The sequence below is a fragment of the Vidua chalybeata genome, chromosome 2, assembly GCF_026979565.1.
Source record: "Vidua chalybeata isolate OUT-0048 chromosome 2, bVidCha1 merged haplotype, whole genome shotgun sequence".
NCBI lineage: Eukaryota > Metazoa > Chordata > Aves > Passeriformes > Viduidae > Vidua > Vidua chalybeata.
The window spans coordinates 24769726-24794214 of record NC_071531.1 but is presented as its reverse complement, the minus strand read 5'-3'; the positions used below and the strand labels follow the sequence as shown (position 1 = coordinate 24794214).

The 24489-nt window shown below is 38.9% G+C and overlaps 1 protein-coding gene across 5 annotated transcripts in view; it reads right to left on the bottom strand.

Moving 5' to 3' along the window:
- The window catches only part of ARHGEF7 (Rho guanine nucleotide exchange factor 7), a 115764-nt gene that overhangs the window by 56243 nt on the left and 35032 nt on the right, over positions 1–24489 (bottom strand). For 4 of the 5 annotated variants that reach the window (XM_053934833.1, XM_053934829.1, XM_053934831.1 and 1 more), the window contains exons 3-5: positions 13868–13952; positions 11281–11411; positions 8665–8866 (exon numbers count right to left, since the gene is read on the bottom strand). In XM_053934833.1, coding sequence (XP_053790808.1) covers positions 8665–8866; positions 11281–11411; positions 13868–13952 — 418 coding nt within the window. Of the gene's footprint in view, positions 1–8664; positions 8867–11280; positions 11412–13867; positions 13953–16027; positions 16085–24489 lie in introns of those variants that run through there. The other variant, XM_053934830.1, reaches the window with a different exon arrangement.

Sequence of the window (24489 nt, the reverse complement as noted above, 5' to 3'; positions counted from 1 at the left end):
TAATAAAACTTGCGTTTCCAAATTCATTTTTTAAAAACAAGATGTTGTCATAGACTGCAATAAAAAAAAAAAAAAAACAAGCAAAAAAAAAAAATCAGTAACAGGCATTTCCAAACCATATATGCACTTTCAAACAAAAACAGTATTAAGATTCAATATTGGTTTAATGAACTCTGTGAAAGCAAGTGACCAATCAAAAGCTGAACACTCAGTCTCAAAATATAGATTCAAAACACTATACTAGTCAAGTGACTTACCTTATGCCCAGAAAATCATCTTTCAAAACAAATTATCTTTTGCTATTAATGAAGTATAGAATAAAAGTGCTTATGCCCTTGAGTACAGGGTTCTTCATAGAAATAAATCCTTCCTACAACCCATAGGGAATCTATCCCTCAGTAATGCATGCTCTTCCTAGAAGGACAACATTAATCTGCAAGATCAAAACAACAGTCCTGAGAGTTACTGAAGTGCTGGCCCAGAACAGAGAGGCAGAGAAAACACACTCCTAAAGCCTTCCCTCCCACCACTACCACTCCTCTAATTACAGAGGAGTAAACATGAGGTGAGAGAAAATCAAAAGCAACATCCTGCATGCTGCAGAAACAGCAAGTAAGATTTACAGCATTTCTTTTTGATCTCTCACACTTGACCGTGCACTCAACCAACTGAGAATGCTTGCGAGACTCTGTTTATCAGGACATTTTGGTGCTTTGGTTTGTCTATTTCTGTATGTTTTTTAAATAATCAGGCTTCTCTAATATGCAAATGTCAAATAAGCACTTGAGTAATTTGCATCCAAGCTATAAAACAGCAAATTGTCAACTGAACTGCCCCAAACAAAACCACAGAAGCATAACCAAAATCTACCTACTGAAGGCTTTACCTTTATTTTAAAAGCCAGCTCCTCTTTCAAACACATTTTAATAAAGATATATGAATAATTTAACTCTAGTTTACCTGATACCTCAGGCTAAGAATAAATTATGCAAGTCTCAAACACCTCTCTAGGAGAAGCCCAGTCAGCCAAGCTAAGGGCCAGCAATGGAAAATTTCCATGGACAGCAGAGCTGACCAGGGAAGCACCATCATAAGCAGAACACTCCCTGAGGTACCAGCCTCTCCTGAGCAATTCAGGGCTTCTTCAGGCTCCCAGCTGCAGCCCATGGATGATGCTATCTCAAGCAAGCTGGCTCCAGCTGCAGATCACCCTTTCATCTCCAGTACCAGGACAGCCTGGCAGGCCAGAGGCTTTAGCTAACAGCCCATGAAGAGCAGCTCAGGCCCCATAAGCACACAAATGCAAGTATCTTTAAGGGGATTTGCTCTGTATTGCAGTGGAACTTCCCCCAAAGAAGCTAATCTAAAAATAAAATGTAGTCTTAAAACATGAGCAAAGAAAAAAAAAATATTCTCCTTATCACATTCAGAGATGACAGTAAAACCCTTTTGGTTAATATCCCCTGCCTACCCACCCCACGTCAGATCTAAGCTGACACACAGCACAAAAACTGTTAGACCCAGCAGTTATCCAGCTGGGAACACTGATGCTCTCAGCCACCAGCCCTGCAATACATATGTACTCTGCTATACAGCCAAGTAATTCCAAATGACAGGACTCCTCCCACCCCCTTAGAACAAATCTGTAAACGCAAGCAGATTTGCCATCAAACACTCAGTGTGAAAAGACCTAAAATCACCTCGTATGTATGGCTACTCATTTATATATTCATCTATAATGCTTCTCTATATGGGACAATTAAAATTCTTTTCTTTGTACTGAATGATGAAAATTATGTCATTCCCACAAACTTGGTAATTTGCTTTCATTCTCTGGAAGCTCTTGGACTTATCCTACAATTTATAGTGACTTTCAGGTTTACTAAATACCTAAAGGTTTATTAATCATGCACCAAAAAGCATGAAAGAAGAAACCAGAGTTATTTAAGGATAAAAGTAAATACTTGTCACAGAATTTATCATAATACAGGTGTCTTGAAAGAAGGAACAAGAGTTATTTAAGGATAAAGGTAAATACTTGTCACCGAATTTATCATAATACAGATGGCTGACCATTGTTAAGCTGGCTGATCACAGAATTCTGCTTCTTTGTTAACTTAAAGGGTGCAAAAATACCTCTCTTCCCTTAAGCTGCTGAAGAAAGTGGGAGACTTTTTTGCTGAAACATATAGAGTCATTTATATTGCCAGCTGTTCAGCTGATTCAGTTATCCATCAGAGACACTCACATGTCCAAATTCAGATTCAAAGACAGGACAGAAAAAAAATTACACATTCATATAATTTTGCCTGAACAGTCATAATCAACATTTAGCTTTTAAAATGTAAAGGCCATTTCTATTGCAGAAACACAGAATCAGACATAGCAAATTAGTCCATCTGTCTATCGTGTCTGGTATTCTGCCTCCAAGCAGTGCCTTGCTTCATAAGGAGGAATAAGAAACAATCTTGTTGCAATTAGCTTATTGCACAATGTATTACAGAGAAGAAAATCCTGATCTTGAACATAAGAAATCACTTTATTTGTTTATGCTAAATTAAGTGTCATTTATTATCCTTGGTAATAGAACATTAGAGTATTTTGCAAACAGAGCACATTTCATTAAACATTTCAAGGAGGTACTACCCCCCTTCAGCACACTATGTCTTTATAAAGTCCACAGGTTTTTGAAACATCAAAAAAAACCCTGGCACCTTGCCCACTCTGCAGAGGCTCTATTTCTCAAAGCCCTGGAAGAGAGTGACCTGAGCCAGCTTTTCCCACACAGAAGATTTTTGCATCTCCAGCCACAATGGGCATCCCTTACATTAACACTGAAAGCACAGTGAAAATGGCTCAGCATACGATCAAATCCAAAGCTGGCAGGCATCTGCCCAAGTACAGTAAGAGATGGTATCCTGCTGGTGATTGAAACCAAGAGCTAAGTTCCCACTGTCCATCTCTCTTGTGATCAAAGCATCACATTCAACTGCCCTCAGCCACACTTGACAATGCATTGTCTAGTGATAAACCAGATGGACTTCACTGCACAGATCATCTTTTGGTGGAGAATGAGAATAGCACAGGCTTTTTAACATTACTTTTCCAGCAAATAATTATCCTCAGTGGAAGCAACTGCTTTTTTAACCTTTCCCTAAGTGGTATAAGATGCCACAAGCTCCCTAAAATGAAGTTATTTTGTTCTTTACAAATGTCTACTTATTGGCTGTAAAAAGACAATTTACCCAATCCTTCCCAATACTTTGTTTCTTTCTATTTTAACTTACATGCCCTTCAAATTATCTGACATTCCCACATTCTCTCTCTTCTGTCATGTCTTCCGTTTATGCCATATTCATTTTCATGCAACACTCTTACTTTATGCTACTCCACAGAGTATCTACTCCCCTCAGAATATACTTTACTAAAGCACTTTGACCCTACTGCCACAAGAACACATGGCAATTACTGTGCTGTGGTACGTAATTTAGACAGATCCAGTTTGGGTTATTTCATACGGCATTAGGGGAGGAAAGATGTGTCAACAAGAACACCAAAAGCTGTGTGGTCCCTACCAGCAAAGTGCTACAAACAAGCTCCATCTTCCTAGACTAATCAGTTCAAGTCCAGCATCAGGAGGGCAGACCTAAACCCTTCCCAGTTCTCAGGAGGGCTCAGGCACTGCTGCAAAGCTCCACTCTGCAATAGAGACACCACCAGCACTTCTGCCCCAATAGCATTCACTGGTCCCAACCTCTCTTTTGTTGATGTTGGTAGAGTTACACTTGACAAGAGAAAACAATACTCCTCTGAGTGTACATGGCTGGGGAGAGAAAAACTAACATTCTTCATGGGGTTTTAGTTATTTTTTTCTTGGCTTTTTTTTTTTCCAAAGCCAAAAGTGTAATTTCTCCTTCCCTCACACACCACAGGATCACAGGATGGAAGCAGCTGACACTTTACTCCTCCACTATATTCTGACCTTTTCCCCACACTGATTTTGTTTTTTTAACATCCAACTAAAAGAAACATTATCACTGTAATTTGCACTGGGCCTGATACTAATGTCAAGAAGGCATAATGGAGGCTTGGGCAGTAATGATACATTAATTTCTGCAAAGAATTAGAATAAAGTTTGTGACATATCAAATGTAGTTTGTACAAAGCTGTATTCCCTTCTGTGTAATCTCATGCCATTTAAAGGGATTATGCTTGGATACAACTCAGTAATGGACCATGTGGGTTTTTAAAAATCTGATTAACATCTGACAGTAGCTAAGCAAGTGCATCCCATTCTGGCTAACCACCCTTCTTTTCATGGCAAGGGAGCCCTCAAAACTAGGTCTCCAAATCTCTCTAAGTACCGTGTGAGACAGAAGCAGCACTGTAAGAGACAAGACTCCACCTACACCTTCACCTCTTCCTGTTCCATTTTAGGTAAGCAAAAACAACCTCAATAAGGCCACACTTTCAAGTATCTTAACAAGTTTACACATAATTTTTTACCCTCTGTCACATGTAATAGTAGAGCAGAATAAAACCAAAATCCTTTCATTTCAAAGTACTTCCTGACTAGGGATCAAAGAGCATTTAAAAACATAAGATGTTAGAGGGTTTGAAAATAGAAATGAAAACACAGGCACAGGGGGGGAAGGAGAGAAAAATGGACCTTGTTTTTGAAGTTCACAGTGTAGGCATGCACTTGAATAGAAAACTGTACTTTTTTTTTTTTTTAAAATATATTTGATCATAACTATCGCAACTTTAAACAATTCCTCTTTTTCCCCTCAGGGAGGGGGACAGAATAAATACACACTCAAAAGCAAACCAAAAACAGTTTCCATCTCAAGCAAACTTATTTTACCTCAAAATAGTCATTGTCCAGCCTAAGAAAATGAAATGCTGTGCCTTGCTCAACAATCTCAGTATGTGTCCTACAACCATTTGTAGCTCACCTCATTAGCATTGTGTGCTAACTCTAATCACTCAGGCACAGCTAAACAAACAAGTTACAGCCACGGCATAACCACTGTGAGATGCCTTATCATGTGATATTCTTTGCTGGTGTAATTTATGTAATGCAGCTTACTTTTGTTCTAAACACTTGAAGAAATCAATGTGGGTAAAGGCAGTTTCATTGCCACACATCTTTTTCTTCCCTTCCTTGAATATATAACTTCAGAGCCACCATAAAAGCTAGGATTACATATCTACAGCTTTTTTTACACTAGAGGATTTAAAATTAGAACAAAAATCCATTTATATAAACATCTAACGCCTATGAAGTTTGTGAGAATTGAAACAAAAACACACATGCACAAATAACTTTACTCATTTCTTCCTGCACTCAATTTGCAGAAGTCAGGATACAGCAAGACTAAGGGGCTTTAATTTAGTGAAACCCAGGAGCTTATTTAGTCATGTCCTGGGAGCTCTCCATAGAATGCATCATCCTATACAGAATTTGTAAGTATTTACAGTATTTTCAGCTACATTTCAGAGAAGAAAGAAGTGTAGTGTCATACTGCCAATGCCAGACCATTTTACAGAGTATGTTGAAAACAAATGAGATGTCCAGGATGAACATTTTTTTCAGAGAGACCTTAATCAAGAGCATATATTTCAACAATCCTATCTGGATCTTTTTTTAAATCAATCTATTGTAACATTGATAGAAAACACATTTTGAATTTGAGCTAGCAAGGCTGCAAGTTCTCCTAACCACTTTTAAAATACGTAAGGCAAAAAAGAGCCCTTTTATATTTCAACCTCATGATTAAGGCATAAGGGCACTTAAAATACGTTTGAATTAGGAAAATCCTGAAGTGAGGTGTATATATAGTTGCTAGGAAGTAAAGAAAAATGGACAGTGTAAGATTACCAGCTCAAGAAATGCCAACTCTCCTAATGAAGACAAACTTAGAAGAGTAGGGACACAGGAAGGCAACAGAAATTACATATAACCTAGATGAAGCTTCTCATGAACACCCACCTATTCAAACAACTTCAGAGCTTTGTATCAAACAGCATTACATCCTTGTTTCAACAAGGACAGCAGAACAAAGAAAGTCCAGCAGCAGGACACAGTGACAATGCATTTGGATACAAAAGGGAGGAGAATTCCAGAAAAGCCCTCTCTGTAGGATCTTCAACAATATCCATAAAGCAAAACTTAGTTGAGAATAGAAATGCTCATAACAAGTTTCATGGAAACAAGCAATAAAAAAAAAGAAACAGTGCAGCAAAATTACAACAATGGACTTCAAGTAAGAACTCAGTAAACTTAAAAATATGGATAAAAAAAGAAGTCCCACTAGTAACAACATAAGCAGAATAGACTCACAAGAATGATAATTCCTTTAAAAGTTAGTGAAAGTGAATGCAAAGTGATGTGGAACAAATATCACAAACATATACACTGACCACAAACACAAAAAGAAGCAAAAGTAAGCAGGAGAAGTCAGGTCACCATTTAAAATACAACCAACATGGTCATGAGGGTAGTAGTAACAAAGCATTCCACAGCATGCATACATACATGAAGGGGTAAAGCTAACCTGCAACTCCACAGTTACTAACACACTAAGAAGCTCTTAGTGCTTAACACACAGTTACTAACACACTTAGAAGCTCATGCTTCCTTCTACCACCCCCCATCCTCCTCATAAAAAAGTCAACTTCAGGCAACTCAAACATATACCTACAAATGCATAAAAGCAGGTTAAAATTACTATTTTGATAAATTACACAGTACCTGTTGTGCTGATTTGATAGTAAGAGAACTAGCTATATCCATATCTGAAACCAGAGAGCACAAGTGAAGTTCCAAAAAGTACTAGAAAAAGCCAAACACAGTAATTTTAAAAATGGATGAGGAAAACAGAGAAAGCTAGTGAGCTACAGCTCAGTCATTTCAACTTTGTAATACTCAATGAACTAAGCTTCCTGAGAAGAGAAAAGCATGTGCACAAACAGAAGAAACTTCCATAGAAGAAACTAAACATATGAGACAGCAGTCCAAGAATGCAAGTACTCTTGCAGAAGCCAGAAGGGATAAACTGTTGTAGCAGAGAGAATACACCTATAAAGTGGAGGGAAAAAGACTTGGGAGAAAATTCTTCTGAGGGCAAGAAGTGAAAGTAAAAACCATGTCAGCCCCAGGGATCAGACAGGGTTGCAAGGAGTCACAAGTATCAGACCACACTTGGTACTAACCTTGGCACTACAGCTTGTCTCTTCCTACTTAGAAGGGTTACTTCACCCAAGTATTCTTAATAAAATGAGAACCACTTAATTCCAGTTACTAGCAACTTCTGGTTCTTGCATGTTCACTGTTAAAGCATTTCTGTTCCGGAGCTTAATTATCTACCCAGATTCCAAGAGTTAGAAGAGGTCAAAACTGATGAAATCCAAACAAAATCTCTGCAGCAATGATTTAAATGAATAGCAATGAGACAAGAGGGTCATCATGGCGGATGCTAAAACACTACAAACCAAAAACAGGCTTCAATAATTGTTTCTCAGGATAAGCTGCATCTGAGAGATCTCTAAAGAATATTAAAGCCAAGTCTTACACTGGGACTATGTCTGGGAGAAGTTGGTTGAAAAGGGCAATGAAGCTGCAGATCTCAGACTAGCATTTTGCAGCAACAGACTGGAGATATTAAATCAAAGAAGAAAATAAGAGGATGCAACCAAAGGAGAAAAGGTAAGTTTTAGAATGGACTTTTAGAATGGACCTCACTGCAATCAGGCATCTGAATAGCTGCCTCATAATGGGGGGGAAGAAAAAAAAAAAGCCACGCCCAAGACTTTAGCATAGCCCCAAAAGATGTATGTTTTCACTGGAGCTGTCACAAAGGAAACAGTGGTAAAGCCTTCCAGAGACCCTGAGTAATTTTATCCTACCAGGCTTATCCCTAATCTCTGAAAATAAGCCAAGACAAGGAAAGACATGGGGTAAAAAAAGGAAATAAAGGAGACAGAGAAATTATGTCACCCACAGCAATGTCCTAGTGGATTAAAAAGGAATGTTACTTCTGATATTCGGATGACATTTACAGAAGGCACTTAGACTGCATAAAGTTCAAAATAAAACTTCAGCAGAAGGATGAAGTCTGTATGAAGAAAAGCTGAAGGCACATGAACAAGAAAGAAAAAGAAAAACCACAAATACATTCGCTTTCAAAAGTAGATCTTGATAGAATTGGGTTTCCTTCCTGCAGTTGTTTACTTCTAAGTAATGGGGTATATTGAATAAATTTTTGTTAGGTTTGGGGTTTTTTTCTTGGTTTGTTTTTTGGGGTTTTTTTTTGGTAGGAAATCTCTCACTATTTAAACCAGAAGCACCAATTCAAAGTCAGCATCTGAGTCAAAATCCCATATTCTAGGAATTCAGACCAAGGAAGTGAGAGCAGCCCAAATGACAAGCAAACAGAATAGGGAGTTTTCTGCACACTTACTGCTAATTCAGAAGCCACCCCCTACAGTGAACTGGGGTGGGGAAGTGCAAGTTCCCAAGCATTAATCATTGCTGTGAATGACGTTCAGTAAATAAAATCAAGCTTGAACAAAAAGCATTAGAAGCTTTAATAAATCAACCAACCATCAACCTCTACCCAAAGCAAGAATTTCTGTAAACATGCTCTCCCCTTCAAAACTCACCATTTGATTTGATTTCTCGTACGTAGTTACTTGGAAACCACCCTGTTTTTCCATTCAAGGTTCCTTCCCACCAGCCTCCTTCTTCCACTCTTGTAACATGAATAATATCACCTTTTGAAAAAGAAAGTTCATCTTCATTTGTCTGTTGAAAATTAAATTTGGCTCTCACCACCAACTGATGGTTGCCGTTATCTGTCATGTCCTAGTAAGAGAAAACAAAGAATAAAATGATCATTAGAGACTTAAACAATATTTCCATGAGCAAAACAGAAATGCCCATAAAATAGAGTTTCCTCCACACACAACAGTCCCTACACGTTTTTACTCAAAAGTCTTTATAAGGAGCAATTTAGCATTTCCAGTATTTCTGTCGTTTTTAATCTACAGATTTTTGTCAGCCATGGAAGTATATATTCTACTTATTACAGCCCCTCCAAATCAGAAGGGGTTAACAGCTAAAATGAGAATAATTATTGCTCTCACAAAAAAAAAAAAAAGAAAACATGCACATTTTCTATAACTAGCATAAATTGAAACTGCCTTTGAACAACAAAGAAACAAAGGCTTTACATTAGAGAGCTTTTTCCTAAAATTCTCTGCACTGCAAGGAGGGAGAAACTGAGTTTGGTTTAATTTAATTTTGGATATATCAAGAGTTTGCAGCTCAAAACCTTTTCCTTTTCTTTTTTCCTGTAACAGATCAGGTTGGTGGCTTCCACAGTTACAAGTCTCCATGGCCTGCCAATGAAGGAATGTTCTTTCACAAAACCTATGAGTTATGCAACTTACCTTGAATAAGTACTCCCAAATTATTTCTCTGAAGGTTAGCAAAGCTGGAAGCCTGCAGCAGTCAGACTTGCAGCTGTCCATATACACTGTGCATGTATGCTCATCCCCTACCATGGATGCGAAGGCAGATTATCATTCTGTCCTAACATCTGAATGATCTTACAAGTAACTAGCAAGTCTTTCAAATGAATGATTTTCAAATTCAGCATTTTGTCCCTAGATGCCAATTTTGGGTATCTGCCCCATGCAAGCATTTCATGACAGTCTGGGCAAACTTTTGTGCTAAAAAAGTGCAATACTTGGAGAACTTTAAAAAACTTGCACTGGAACTGAGAGAATAGCACTACAAATCATGTTTGTCTCTATCCTAACCAAGAATCAATATCGGTACAGCTAAAAACATAGCCTAGTGAGAAAATGACTGTGTAAGCAGTCCTAGTCAGCTACCCAGGCAGAAGAATTTAACCTACATATTGCCTATATAACTGAAGTGATGAAAAGACTGCATATTGTCACTAGGATCTTACACGACAGCTTGATTCATAACGCCAGCAATCATGTAATTGTATCGTAACTCAATCCGACTTTCATCAGAGTTAGCAGCTGAGAAACTTCAGGAAAATTAGGGCAAACACAACTTTGAAAACATGAAGAAAGTCCCAAGATAGTGTAAGTACCAGTGTTTGACAATTACATCAGCACATTTTCAAACAAGTGCCTCTGCCTTAGTTTTCTGCTGGTATATTATGTGCTTTCATCCTCTCTGTTCAACAAGAGAGAATGTTTTGGTTTAGCAAATGGTAAAAAGCCACAAAATAAGCAGAAACATTGTGCAGTGAGATCAACTACAAATGCTATGCTCTGCCAGTATGGTTTTCCAGCAGAGGAAATGAGTACAAACTTGGTGAGAACTGTTCCAAACAGATCATCTACACCAACAAAATCTAACAATTTCCTGGGTTTGACCACTAGATCTTTTTCCCTCCTTCTTGCACTTCTCTGCTCTAACTTTGCACAGAGCAACTCAGATCCCCAAAGTGATAGAAACACTGAAAACATCAATTACTTCAGTGATCCAGCTAACAGCCAGTCCCACCAACTGCTGCATCTGCAAAACTGAGTGGGTTGTGAACAGCAGTACAGGAGCTCGAATTAGTGGCCAAGGGCAAAAACTTCCACAGGCTCTGCTACTAGATAAAACACATTACACCACACCTAAGAATGCCATGGATAAAGCAGCTTTCATTAGGGTTCTGAATCCTCCTTGCAAACCTTCAGTGACTAAAAGTACATTTTATTACAATTTCCATGAGGTATGCAACCCTGAATTCAGCGTACTATAAAACAATGTCCCATACAACTCAGTCACCCAAAGGCAAGTTGAAGGATCAACCTTGAAATAGCACAGAAAACAGGAACAACTAACACTACTATCAAAATTAGAAGTATCACCTTCACGGAGGTTTGAATAACCTTCAATCATCACCTCTAAACTCAGAGAGAAAATTAGATTTTTGTCTTTGGAAAAGCAAGTCCTTACACTGAGAAGAAAAACATAAATCCAGGAAGATACTGTCTATGCAGACAACATGGAGCACTAAAGGAGCACTAAACACTTCAAACACTAAAATAGTTTGAAGTTCATAAAAAGCTGCATGTATTTTGAAATATCATATAAAAAGCTGCAAAAACAAACTCACAGGCTAAAAATACAGAACTGAAAGAGAAGAAACAGTTATTTTGCTACACTATAATTTACTTTAAAGGGGGAAAGAAAGGGGGGGAAAAATACCACACCACAGCATATTTCATTCTTCCAGAACTTACCAAACTCCGATACTGTCCCTGAAAGAGTTTTGAAGTTCTACTGTGTGAAGACTGGGATCCCAAAGAATCAAAGGATTTTATCCGATGAGATGAGGGACGTGCACATACAGAGTCACTGCCCAGCCCAATGTCTGTACGAGGGTGGGGAAAAAAAGTAAATATTAGAATTTTAACAATCTGCATCTATAACTTCTGCTTATCTCTGTAAAATTCACATGCTTAAAGCAGATTTGATGTATCTGCATTTACTCAGTAATTCAAGATTTAAAAAATGATAGCAATAAATCTAAAATCCTGAGACACTGACAATTTCTTCCCCACACAGACAAGAAAACAACTTGGCCTGTTTAGAGAGGAGGCTTAGGGCTGTATTTATCTATTCCTAGTCACTAGCAGTCTATTTAAAGGTAATCAAACAGCATCATTTTAGCTAGTAGCCAAGAATTTTGACTGCATAAAACTTGCTTGAAGTGAAGCCAGCCACATCTGTTTCTTAGCTCTTCTCACAGCCCCCCATCTCCTTCTCAATTAAAACATTCCTTCCACTGTCTTTTTTCCTACATTCCTTTGCCTCATCCCAATTTTTTTTTTTGCCAACTAAGCTATTTTTTTCCTCTTTGGAGGGAGGACTAGGAATAGAAGAAAGGAAAATGCTGCTTCTCAAGTAAACAACACCCTCGCAAAACATTTCCCCTTTTCCATTTGTCTCTCCTCTGAGAAGCACACCCATGTGATATGTTCACCTGAAGGGTTGTGTGCCATCAGGGGCTGCTGGGGTCCCTTGTGGGCTGGGAGGCACCGAGGGAGCAGCAGGAGAGGGCTCATCCCACCATCCCAGCCAGGAGTGGGGCAGCTAGGGACACCAGAGCAGCCTCAGCCCTGGACACTGGATTGGCACCTCCCCGGGATGGGATGTTGCCAGCCAACAAAAGGTGGGGGTGTCCTGTGGCTTAGTGAGCCACAGCCTACCAGGTGCTGCGCCAAAAGCAGCTCCCAAGAGTCAGGTTCAGTGCTGGCTGCAGCCTCCTTCCTTGATCCCACCACTCCAGAAACTGATACTTCGATGGAATGAAAACCCACAGAGGTCCTTCATCAGTAATCATGCCCATTAGTCACATTCCTCATTTTGTAAGAAGGCCTATCTCAGAAGAACCTGTGTATGCCTGAAATTCTTACAGATCCACATGAGGATCTGAAATCCATCTTCCAATACTAGAGCAGAGAGATACAGTCTAAAATGCCTGCTACACAATCACAAAGTTAATGAAAATTGTTTGGAAGAACAAGAAGGTTTATGCTTGCTCTTACAGGAATGAGACAACACCACAGTTTGCATGTGGTTTTGATTTTTGGTTTCCATACCAGCACCCCATGCCCCCACCGTGAAAGGGATCAGCCCAGGTCTCTTCCAACCAGCTGCAGTTGTGGCTATTTGACATAGACATTGATCCATAGACATCTGGACAAAACAGGCACACTTTTTCTCCACTTTAATGATGGCAAAGGCAGCAATGGCCAGTGTACAGCAGTTTTAAAGATGTACTGCACTGGTCTGCATTTGCAGTTACACTTGAAATGAGAGGCAGTATCTCCAACTGGTCTAAACAGCTTCAAAGAAGTCAATGGTATTACCCCATGCTGCTTCATTAAAAATTAAGATGTGGTTGCAAAACTTAATTTTAAGGGGTGTTTTTTAATGCAAGGGAAAAATATAAAACCACCAAAACCACAAAGTCTCTCATTAAACAGGTGAGAGATTATAAATGTGATAAGATACTTATCTCATTAGTATTAAATGAAGTAACACTTATGCATCACTGACTTTTCTATCACCTTCCTTTTCTTCCTCATACAAAAACTGATATATATGGTTCAGTTTTAGACTCTCTCTCAGACTCTGGCCTGATGACCAGTACTGAAACTTGCTGCAGATGGTGAAAAAGGAAGAAACCAAAAGGGCCAATGTTAACACTTCTTGACTGTCCCAGGGTCCAGCTGGCATAATTTAGCACAGCCTCACCCTACAATGATGGATGGACACCTCTCACCTGTCTGTTATTTCTACAGCTCTCTCCCCTCCCACTAAAGAACTTGAGGTGAGTGGTTCATGACTTCTAGCTGGTAAATGAATGAGATGTGGCTTGAGGGATCGAAGACACTGGATATCCTTCTGTTATTGGCAAGAAAGGATAGCACTGGGAAATGTAGGCGGGGATGGCAAAAATGTTGCCAAACTCTTCAAATAGGAGAATGACAGAATGGAGCAAAAGTCAACTTTAGCAGTTAAAACTTGGAGGGAAAAACAAAAAACAACCTAAAAACAGGCCTTTCTGAAAAACATAATTTTTCTAAATTGCTTGCCCACTTAAAGGCTTAGCCTTAGCTCTACCACAAAGCTTCCTTCTGCAGAGGATGTGACTAGAGAACCCAGAGCCACTGCAAAGTTTTAAAAACATGAACTTCCACAAAAGCTCATTTAAAATGCTGCATATGTTCACCTCATCATGGGTACAACACAGATATAAATATACACTGAAGCAAGGTGAAAGTAGCAGTAAGCCAGCACAAGACAGAGTAGTCTACTTACCTGCAGTCACCTTATTTAAAGCCACAAGAGAGCTAAGAACTTTGCTGAAATTCTGTCCCTGATACAGGTCATTTGCATCAAAAGTCTGAAAGAGAATCAAAAAACAAGTAGTTAAGTCATAGAAACAAGCCTTTAAGCTTGTACATACAGACCACAACTATAGAAGCTATTGCATGATCGAAGTATCAATCTTTTAATGGTTGTTATGAACCACTAAAACGGGGGGTGGGGGGGTCTCCTCAAAAAAAAATTAAAAACCCCAAACTATGACACTTTTAAATGGAAAGATAATATAGCAACAGCTGCATTTGAAAAAAACTGAAGAACTGAGAAAGTAAAAATATCAAGTATCATTTAAGTTACAAGAATGTCGAATAAAACAAGTATCAGAAGTTTTCCTAAGACATTTTGGCCAAAAAAAAAGTTACTGGGTACCATTACTCTTGGCATACTCTTCTTTTTCTGTAGCAGTGCACAGGCATTGTACCTGATTTTTTCATAATGTACTTTGAAAATAACTACAAATACTTTAAGAAGTATTACAACCCACATGCTGTCTCTTTACAAGACACAGAGGAAAGCAGCATTCCTGAACATTAATGAATTTTTAAAAGAATTAAATTGCTGGACAGGTTAGATCAAGGATGAGGTTTGGGAAGAGGACAGATGAAAGGAGAGGTTCATTTTATTTTTATTTTTTAACTGTGGTAAGGCGATTCAAACCTTGAATTATCTTGCAGAAAACACTCCAGCAACTTTCAAGCACTGGGTGATGACATTAAACATCTGGATTTTTTGGGGGGAAAAGAGGACATTTTTTAAAAAAAGGAAAAAATCCCACAAACCCATATTTGCCTGAGGTAATGGAAACACTCATCCAAAGTCTCATGAAAATAGCTCTTGCAATAGATTCTGCATAGGTTGAAAGAACTCACTGGACTCCTTTGTACAAGACTAGAAAGCTGACAATAAAAGACAGCTGCTGCAGTTCTTCCAACTGATTTAAGAAACAGAAAGATATTTAGTTTTCTGCAGTGAATCAGTTTTTATCTAAAAAGTCAACAAAAACCAGTTCACTTTTCTGACAACAGACCCATCCCACAGACACTATCAGAAAATCCTTACCCCAGAAAACAGCCTTCACAGACAGGAGAGGAAAAACTCATAATCCCAGGGGAGAAGCGAGAAAGGAACAAAGAAAGGCTAGTTTAACCCAAGAGAAGCAAAAGTGTTAACAAAAGCTATGAAAGTAACCACAGAAGGGGCTGCCCGACCAGTTCTGACTGGTGATGCAATATCACAGGAAAGGTAGAACAGATTTAGGAAACATTTAATGACTGTGTTAGTAAAAAAACAAACAAACAAACAAAAACCACCCACAAAAACTCCCAATGCATCCACAGTATAGGTCCCTCAAGCTTGAATAGCATTTACACAGCTCAGAAAAGCAATGCCACACAACACACACAGCATCAAGCAGTCAGAACCACACAACACACACAACAGTATACTCCAAGGAGTTATTGCTCACATAAATTAAGTCAAATAACTACTTCAACAAGGTTCACTGGACTACAGATAATTTAAAAAGGCTTCTCTTAGTTATTTGAAGCTGTAAGGACTAAGGAGAGCCATCAGGGAATGTCCTAGATGTGAATTTTGTAAGGCTTCTCCTCAAACACAAGGAATATTAAAAGACTATGTACACAAAAAAAAAAAAAAAGCATTAAGGAGAAAAAAATAATCTGATTTAACAAACAGACGTGATAGATGTTATTAACAGCATAATTTATAAAGTCAAAACCAGGCTGGAGATCAGCTTAACCACTGCTCAAATTGGGGAAAAAAATTAAGCTGCTATGGAACAAGAAAGTATTAATAGTGTGAAATTTCCATTATTACTGCAGCTTATTGTGGTAGTTTTTAAACAAACTTGAAGTGTAAGTAAACTTGAAGTGTGAAAAGAATCACAAAAGCCTAGCCCTGACCCTAAAAAAATTAAATACACGGGACAGGTGCTCATGCAGAAACCAGAACTGGATCAGAAAGGGACAAGGGAGAAAGAATGACTAAGGGAACATTTAAAACAAAGGTTAAAAATTACAGCTTGAAATTACAGAACCTTAAAACAGCCCAACCCTAAATCAATTTTAAGCTCACCTTCATTCTGGATTCTGACAGAGCCAAGAGCTCTCCACAGTCAGGCTAACTTGAGAACAAAAGGTTGAGAGGAAGCCTCGTTTCCTGCTACGCTCAGACTATAGTGGATACCAAGAACAATTTGATTGGATCATCCCAACATGTACAGTGCCATAAAAAACCTGTATCCAGGACATGCATCCAGTCTGCTCCACAGGAAACAACACAATGGGAGGATGCAAGAAACATTTGCTTCCTTGTGATTTTACATGAAGCAATTCTGACAGGAAGCCACCCTTAGCAGCTCCTGGCCTACAAAAAGCCAATGTTCAGCAGCAGCCTACAAAAAAGGGGGGGAGGGGGGACATGACACCCCCCAGAGGGGTCATTTTCTAACATAGCAAATGTTTAAGAAATAACTAACCTACAGAGGTAAAAGGTGAAGGAAATAACATAAGTGTTCTAATGTTTTATGGATAATTCCTGGTTATAAAATCCTTATCTCAAAAAAAAGACCCAAACAACCAAACCTAAAGAACCAAACACCAAAGAAATACACAACCCACAAAAAAAAAAAAAAAAAAAAACAAAAAAAACCACAACAAAAGACTCCACCAAAACAAAAAAAAACAGACAAAAAAATCCCCCTGCCAACCACTTACACCCTTCGTCCATCTTAGTGGAGGTTTGCTTATTTCACAATATATCTGAAAATTTTGACAGAGTAAGAAAATCAACTAGCCAGAGAAAACAGTCTACTCCAGGTTTTCAAGGGAAGTCTGACTTGCATGTGGCCTGTAATCTTTATTCTGGTAATTATGGACAAATTAACTGTAGAACTGACTCTCAAAATTTATCTTGATGTTAAAAAGAGTAACTTCTCATTCAGTGACACTGGGTGACAGACAGCCCTCCCCTACCATACAACACTCCAAATTATTCAATTGCAAAAATCAAAGCTGAATTTTGAAATCCAAATATCAAGCCAAACCATTTTTATAACAATAACAGTATTCCAAATAATAAGGTCTGCATACTAAATTACTTCTATAATACTGGCATAACCCACTCTTCTAATCACAGCAGAAGCACAACATGAATTCAGAGCTGCACATCCTTACAACTCTGTAAAACTAAAACCACAAACACTTAGAAAGGTATTAGTTTGCAAATATTAAGATTTGTCTTTTGAATAGTATGCAACAGGTATATATAGATATTAAACAAAGCTTTATGGAAAAAAATATTTCCAATCTGTCCTCGACTTCCAGGCAAACAAAATTTATAACTCTGTAGAGACTCTACCTGCAACAAAATTCACCCTCTTGTTCATTCAATCCTTACTTTCCACCAAAATTCAGATTAAACATTAGTAGGAATACAAGAATAAAACCATCATAAATCAGATCAGAGAAGGACCCAGCTAAGCCTAATCTTTTGAACAAACTATTTAACTATACTTTTGTTTTTAAATACCACAGAATTACCTACATGCACATATGCCTTACATAAGCATTAAGATGAGAGCAGGAGAATGGGGTGATGCTCACAGTGATGGTGTTTGTCTTCCACTAGGAGTGATGCAGCCTGGCTTTCCTGGAGATTGCTGAACATCCATCTGCCTGCTCATGGGAAGTAATAGATTCACTCCTTGTTCTGCTTTGCTGGCACGCCCTGTTCAGCTGTACCCATTCCACTGCCTTTATCCCAACCGGGGAGTTTCCTTATCTTTACCCTTCCGAATCTCCCCCCACCCCACCAGGGCAGAGTGAGAGTGAGGCTGCCTGGGGCTGCAGCACAACAACACCCCAATGAATACCATGTTCTAAAGGCAGGCCAGATCAGGCTAGCAGTGACCTACAAACACTTTAGAGCATTCTGGCACTTTTGGTCACTGACTGCTAAGGCCTCCCAAATGCCAACCCTCACTCACAGATCCTGGCTACCCTTTCCACACACCACATTAATTCCAAACACACAAGCCTGGCTTCCCACAAATATATATGCATTTTCTGCCCCCAGATTTCAACTGGCTACATACTTTATTGATAATAATTTTATGACCTCTTCCAGGTCATTAATGAAATTTTACATAATGTGGTCAAGTAGCAACAGCAACAAAAGCCCTACAGCAAGATATACACTGGATGTACATCTTGTCAATTCCATTTGGAATTATAATTAAGTTTATTAATAAGCCAGTTTTTAAACTCACTTCATGACAGCCATTTTCATTTTTCCATCACTAAGATTTCCTCAACACCAAACAAAATGCCTTAGAGATTCATTTCATCCACATACTGGCTGTTCAACTACCACATTTACCCTCTGATTTTAAACAAGATTAAACTCTGCATGGATCTGCTTAAACTCCGCAACATTCAAAATTACCTGAATGCATTATTAGGGCCATTTTAAGTCATCTAAACCACTAACCCCTAGTGGATGGAGACTTCTCATCTAATAGCAATAAGGAAATAAAACTAACATAACAATGCTTATCCCTTACATCCCTGCAACAACCAGTACCTACTGAAAGGCAAAAACACTACCAGAGAACTTGATGAAAGAAAAAGGAAATGAGAAAATAAAGCTGAAAATATATCTAGTGAGAGCAGACTACAGCATGCAGTAAGCCTGCAGCAAGATTCTTTTCTTCAAATCAGTCAGTTTCAAGGCCTCATGTAACCTTCATACTATTTTAGTTCCCCCTTCTAAACCTTAAGTCAGAATCTAGTTATGGAGGAAGTATTCTTAAAATGAAGGTACTTCACCTGATAAAGCAAGGTCTACAACTGGAGACAGGGAAAAAAAATGTATCAGGGGTAGGTCAGTCAAGCTTTCATCTGACACACACTTTCTTCAAATAGGTCTTCTACAAACCTTAACTTGCTTGTATCCTTAAACCAGCAGAGCATCAGTAAGGTTGTATCTAACAGTCACAGCAAGAAAAGTTCATATACTGGTTAAGAGTAAAATAGAAATGTTTTTCCTTGCTAAACTACTGCCTTGAATATACACAGGTGCAGTATTCCCATTGAGTATTAACACTTAAATCATCTGACAAAAATAGGTGACAGCTCTCTTTACAGTCCTGCATCACCAAGTGCAGCAGCTGAGGAGCACTCAGGCATCTGTGCAGCACAGATAGGGCAACTGCTGCTAACCTCACCGGCCAGCCCCAAAATAAGCTGTAAGCCCTGGGCTGTGTGTACTAAACCAGCAGGACACTTTCCAGCTCCGTTTTGCAGCCTCAGGCCCCTCACAAAAAAGATCAGGAGAGCATTGGCTCGCTCACCCGGAGGAAATGAAAGGAAATGAGCAGAGTGGCTTGACAAAGCACAGCGTGACACCACAACGTGTCGCTCCACCTGTTCCTACTGCACACACTGCAGTGTTCTCGGCCACGGGAGCATGAATAAAGAAGTGGTAGGAAAGAAAAAAAGCAACTAATGTTTAGAAACAGGTGATTGCAAGAAGCACTAGGAATCCCAACATCTTGTTTGTTGTGCCACCACCCCCAGTGTGGCACAATCCTTGGAGCAGCTGGAAAGAGGATGCCACGCAGGCCATCCACAGTTCACCTTCCAGTGATGACATCTAATACACCCAAGCTGCAAAAAAAGATCCTGTAGGTAAGCCCACAAGCAAATCACAGATTTGTTCATTTATTCTCACATTAGGTCAGCTCTAAGCGGTGCTGCAGCTATTATGCAGCAGCTGCTGCTCGAGCTGTGCATTATCATCTGAAAGCTGCAGCAGTAAAAGGAGAGATAAGAAAAGCAGGGAACTATGACAACTGAGAGGAAAGGAAGGGGTGAGGGGAGAAGAGATGATTACAAATGTTCTGGAAATCTCTATGAAGCATACTGTTGCCCAAATGTAGCACTGTACAGCACAAAAGAAAGCAAAAAAAAAAAAGTTCTCTTTCAAAAATTAAGAGTAAGATAAAAGGAAAGGTTTGAAAATAACGGGAAAAAGAGATCTGCAGTATATGATTTCTGTGCCATTTGGTAACATTTCACAAGAGAAACATCAGTGGTAAAGACTAAATAAAACTTAAGAGATGGTCTGGAATAAATTTTGCTGCTCATATAAACCTGTTCCTCAAAAGTAAAAACCTAACTGTACTAAAACACCACATCACCTAGAAAGCTTTAATTCCTGCAACTAGTAATACTTTTAAGATATAACATGTTATCTACAAAACCAAGCAGAACCAGCTGTAAAAATGTATATGGAAGTTTGTAGTGTCTGTGTGTACATCTGTGTGTGCATGCATCCAGACACACATTTAAAACACAAATCCAAAGAGGACAAAGGTTAAAAAACCTGTTTTAGAATCGTAAAGCTTTCCAGCTCCAAGAAATTTTGCCCAAACCCAGACACATCAAAGCGCTAAGGATGCTACAGAGCACTAATTTTAAATACTAAACATCTCACCTGAGAAAGTGCTTCAAAGTAAACTTCTCACATACACAACCTATTTTTCATCAACACAAGCAAAAATATCATTTGAAAAAAAAGAAACTCAAAGAAATGCTATGTTTCCTTTTGGAGAGGAACTGTTCAATTTCATAAGCTTTCCAAATCTGTTTTTAGAATGTAACACCACAAGTTAGTATTCTCAAATGAATTCTTTTGTAAGACGTCATAGAATTTAGTCTTTTTGAGCATAAACACCAACTTCTTTGCTAGTAGTAGCAAAGCAAGATGTAATTTAAAAAGTATAAATAGAAATATTAGCACTGCCTACACTTCTGTAAATAAGAAAACATAGGAACAAGCCTATTCCAAATTTCCACCTGCACAGCAAAACAAAAACTACATTTATTACACCTTCATCCTAAAGCAGTTTCAAAATTGCTTTGTAGGTTTTGGTTTATAGATGATATCACACAGTAATAATCTCAGTTGACATAGAGAAAGACAGTCAGTAGCACACAGTATTAATACACAATTGAATAACATGGCTTAAGGAAGCTCACACTCCTGGAACTACAGGCAAAAATAAAAGTTGTTGAAATTAAATTACCAAAGAAAATTTGATCGGGACACTGAAGCTGAGATGTCTCAGTTGTTGCCAATGTAACAGTTACACCTACATGCTTGGCTGAAACAGCAATTGCATAAGCACCTTCTAGTGCCAATGAAGAGAGGCACCTCAACAGGAAAATTGGCCAGAAACATACCCTGAGAAATCCAGGTTATTCAGCCAGCAAAACCCATCTCTTCCTGCTATACACAGGCAACCACATAAGCTAGTCTCCTAAAATATATCAGGAAACACAGATGTGGAAATGCAGGCCAAAATGCAAAGGGAATACTGTGTCCAAGTAAGAAGACACATACAGCGTTGAGAAAAAGAAAAAAACAAGTATACATTTGGAAATACAGACAGCTCTGCTATCAAGCAGAGTAATCAGTCAGTGATAAAAATGGTGAAACTTCATTTTTACTAGTAACTGCACAAGGCAGACAGCCAGTACATCTTATAAAAAAGAACATGGTTAAATAGTTATTTTCTTGGAGAAAACCACATGAGCAAGTGTTGGTAAAGGATTTTCCCAAATGAAATAGACTGTAGAAGAGGAAAGCAGTTTCTAGGTCTTACTACTCTCCCCTCAACCCTACCACAAGAACAAAGTTAACAACTACTCCAGGACTGCGATGCTGATTCTGAGAGCAGACACATCTACTTCATGAAACCAGTGCCCTCTTGTATGAATAGTCCATTAAAGATCAATGATGCATGAGAAAGCCTGTGAAGTCAGTTTTTAGAGCTGCCTACAAGCCAGACGCTGGTAACCTGTTTGAGTATATTAATCAATAACTTGCAACTACAAAAAAACAGATCAAGCAGATTTTGGTCTTCCGAGTCCATGTGATGTCTGTAACACTATCAACTGGGCACCTACCCAAGACTACAATCCCTCTTAGACATGAACAAATGCAAGTAAGGGGAGTAGCTGGTCCCTTGAGTGGCTGCACTGCTTTTTAAATCTTAGGTTATGATTTTGGGAAGCTACTCCTTGATTCCACAGCTTCTGCTACTTCAGACTCTGTTGGGCACTTATCCTTTCACCAATCTCATTCAACACTGACATGATGGAGCAGCATGGAGAACATAAGCCTTCCTGAGTTTCAATTTAGAGCACGTCTGTCATGCCCTGTAGTACTAGTACTAGCTCACAGATAGGTGCCCCACCTTCCCCTCCACAATCCATAGATGATTGTCAAACTTTCAAGTAAAGTTACTACAACAATCTGTAAACGGTTCCCTTTAGAGGAGAAACATACATTATGGCATCATCATTTTCATACATTCCCAATTTCTTCCTGACTTTTCTTCTTTTTCCTCAGTAAAAAATTAAAAAGAAACAAGTTATGAAAAAGCCTTAATGAAAGAACAATCTAAAGAAAGGTCTCTGGCACAAACTCCTGACCAACACTGTGCTAACTCAAAGTATCAGAAGCACTGAAAAGGAAAACTGACCTGAAATAGATCAGTCAGTCACAGTGGAAATCAAAATCACACGAGAGCAACAATGACCGTGATTAAGACTACCAAAACAGGATGCCCAAAGGGCCTGGCCAGGGTCTGGAAGTAGTTAATGAACATAAGGACTCAGAATGAAATCATCTCTTTCCCAATGGCTGAACTGAGTAGTGACACAATAAATATTTTAAGGCTCAGATTAAACCAGTTCCTAGGAAAGAGGAAGTTGATATATTCAGGAAACTTTCAATTAGGTTTCAAATGTTACAAAGAGAGAGTCTGCTTCTGGCATACTTGAATTGTAGATTTATATTCTAAAATAAAAAAAAAGTACACATCAGCTAAACTGTGAACATCTCTATACTCTTACCTAAAAACACAGGAAGGATGGATTGCCACAACTGATTTCAGATGCCTTCTGTCTAGATGCATGTTCTGCCAACATTTCTCAACTAATTTCTGAAATATCAGCTTAGTTTCAAAAGCCATGCTGTATGGAGAGATGAAGAGAGGCCTATACAATGAAGCAAAAAGCTTAATTTATATAATAAAAAATGTTTGAGAGGAAAAAGAAAAAAAAAAACTAGGAAAGCCTGCTTCCAAAACAGGGATTGTTACCTGCAATCTAAATCTCCATTTGCAAGTCCAAGCACCACAGGCACACAGCAGGATTGCTGAGACAGACTTGTTTCAGAACAGCAGTGAGAAACAGGCGTGCCCAGAGCATGTCAGAGAGCAAGAGCTGGAGGTGGGTGAAAGAAGGCATCTTACTGCAAAAGGTTTTGTACTACATGAGGTTATCATCTCTCTCCTAAAATAGTCTGCTGGCTGTTTTACTACACTACCACGTGCTCCAACCACAATTTAAATACCATCACATGCTCACATTTCAACTGGAACAAATGTGTGCAGCCAAGTGATCAGATGATGCACGGATTCAGCATCAATGGAGAATGAACTACGGACAGAGCATGAGCCAGAAGCACAGACCCACTGACCTCAAGCGTGCTTATTCCCCCCACTGCTTATCACCTTGGGAGTCTCCTTTTGCTGTGTGCACACATAGTTTTTAAAATAAACGTATTAGCAAAAGAAACAGGAAAATCCTTGTAGCATTAAATATGTACTAGTAGCCAAAGAAGAAAGACTGAGGGGGAATTGATATTCTGGTAACAGTCAGAATTTGACTTAGTGTGGTTAAATAGGTGTAAAAAAAGTGGGAGGGGGGAATAAGGATAACAAAGAAATGCAAAAATTAAAGAAAAAAAAGGAAAAAAATGTTACATGCTTCTGGTAAGAAGGAATTTAATCAGAAATCTCAATTGTTTCCTTAATACACTGTGAAAAGTGCCAAAAATTAAGAATAAAGGCTTACTCAATTTTCATATAGCTTGTTGAAACTTTCATTTAATTTAGAATCACAAAACAGCAAATAAGTAATTCTCAAGTAGTTAGCAGAAATGAACAAGCCCCAAAACCAACACTTCAGGCTTCAACCAGAGTAAATTCATTCCAACACTTCCCTTTTAAGAATTGACTGAAGAACACAAAGCTGTACGCAAATCCCTGAGCTACAGCTCCTCCCAAGCACGCCCTTTTCCATCCCTAGGTTACCACTATGACTCCAGACGGTACAAATAATCTTTAAAAAGGGGCCTAGGGCTGGATCTCTCCCTCTCTCGCAGGTACCTGCAACAATGTGCTCCAGCATCCTCCACCACTTATTAACACTCATTTTGAAGGATCAGGCACAGGACTTGATCCAGGGAGCAGGGACAAGCCTCACCACCACCTGCTGCAGTGACCAACCCTTCCTGCTGTGGCAGGGCTGGTGGAGCTGCCTGGGCAGCCCTGGGACCCAGAGTCTTTGGCCAGGAAGAAAGGAAACTGAAGCCAATCTAATGCAACAGCCTGTAAGGTGAGGGCATCCAGCAGCTGCCAGGCCAGCAGACAAGTCATCTCTCTGAAGGGCAAGGCAGACACC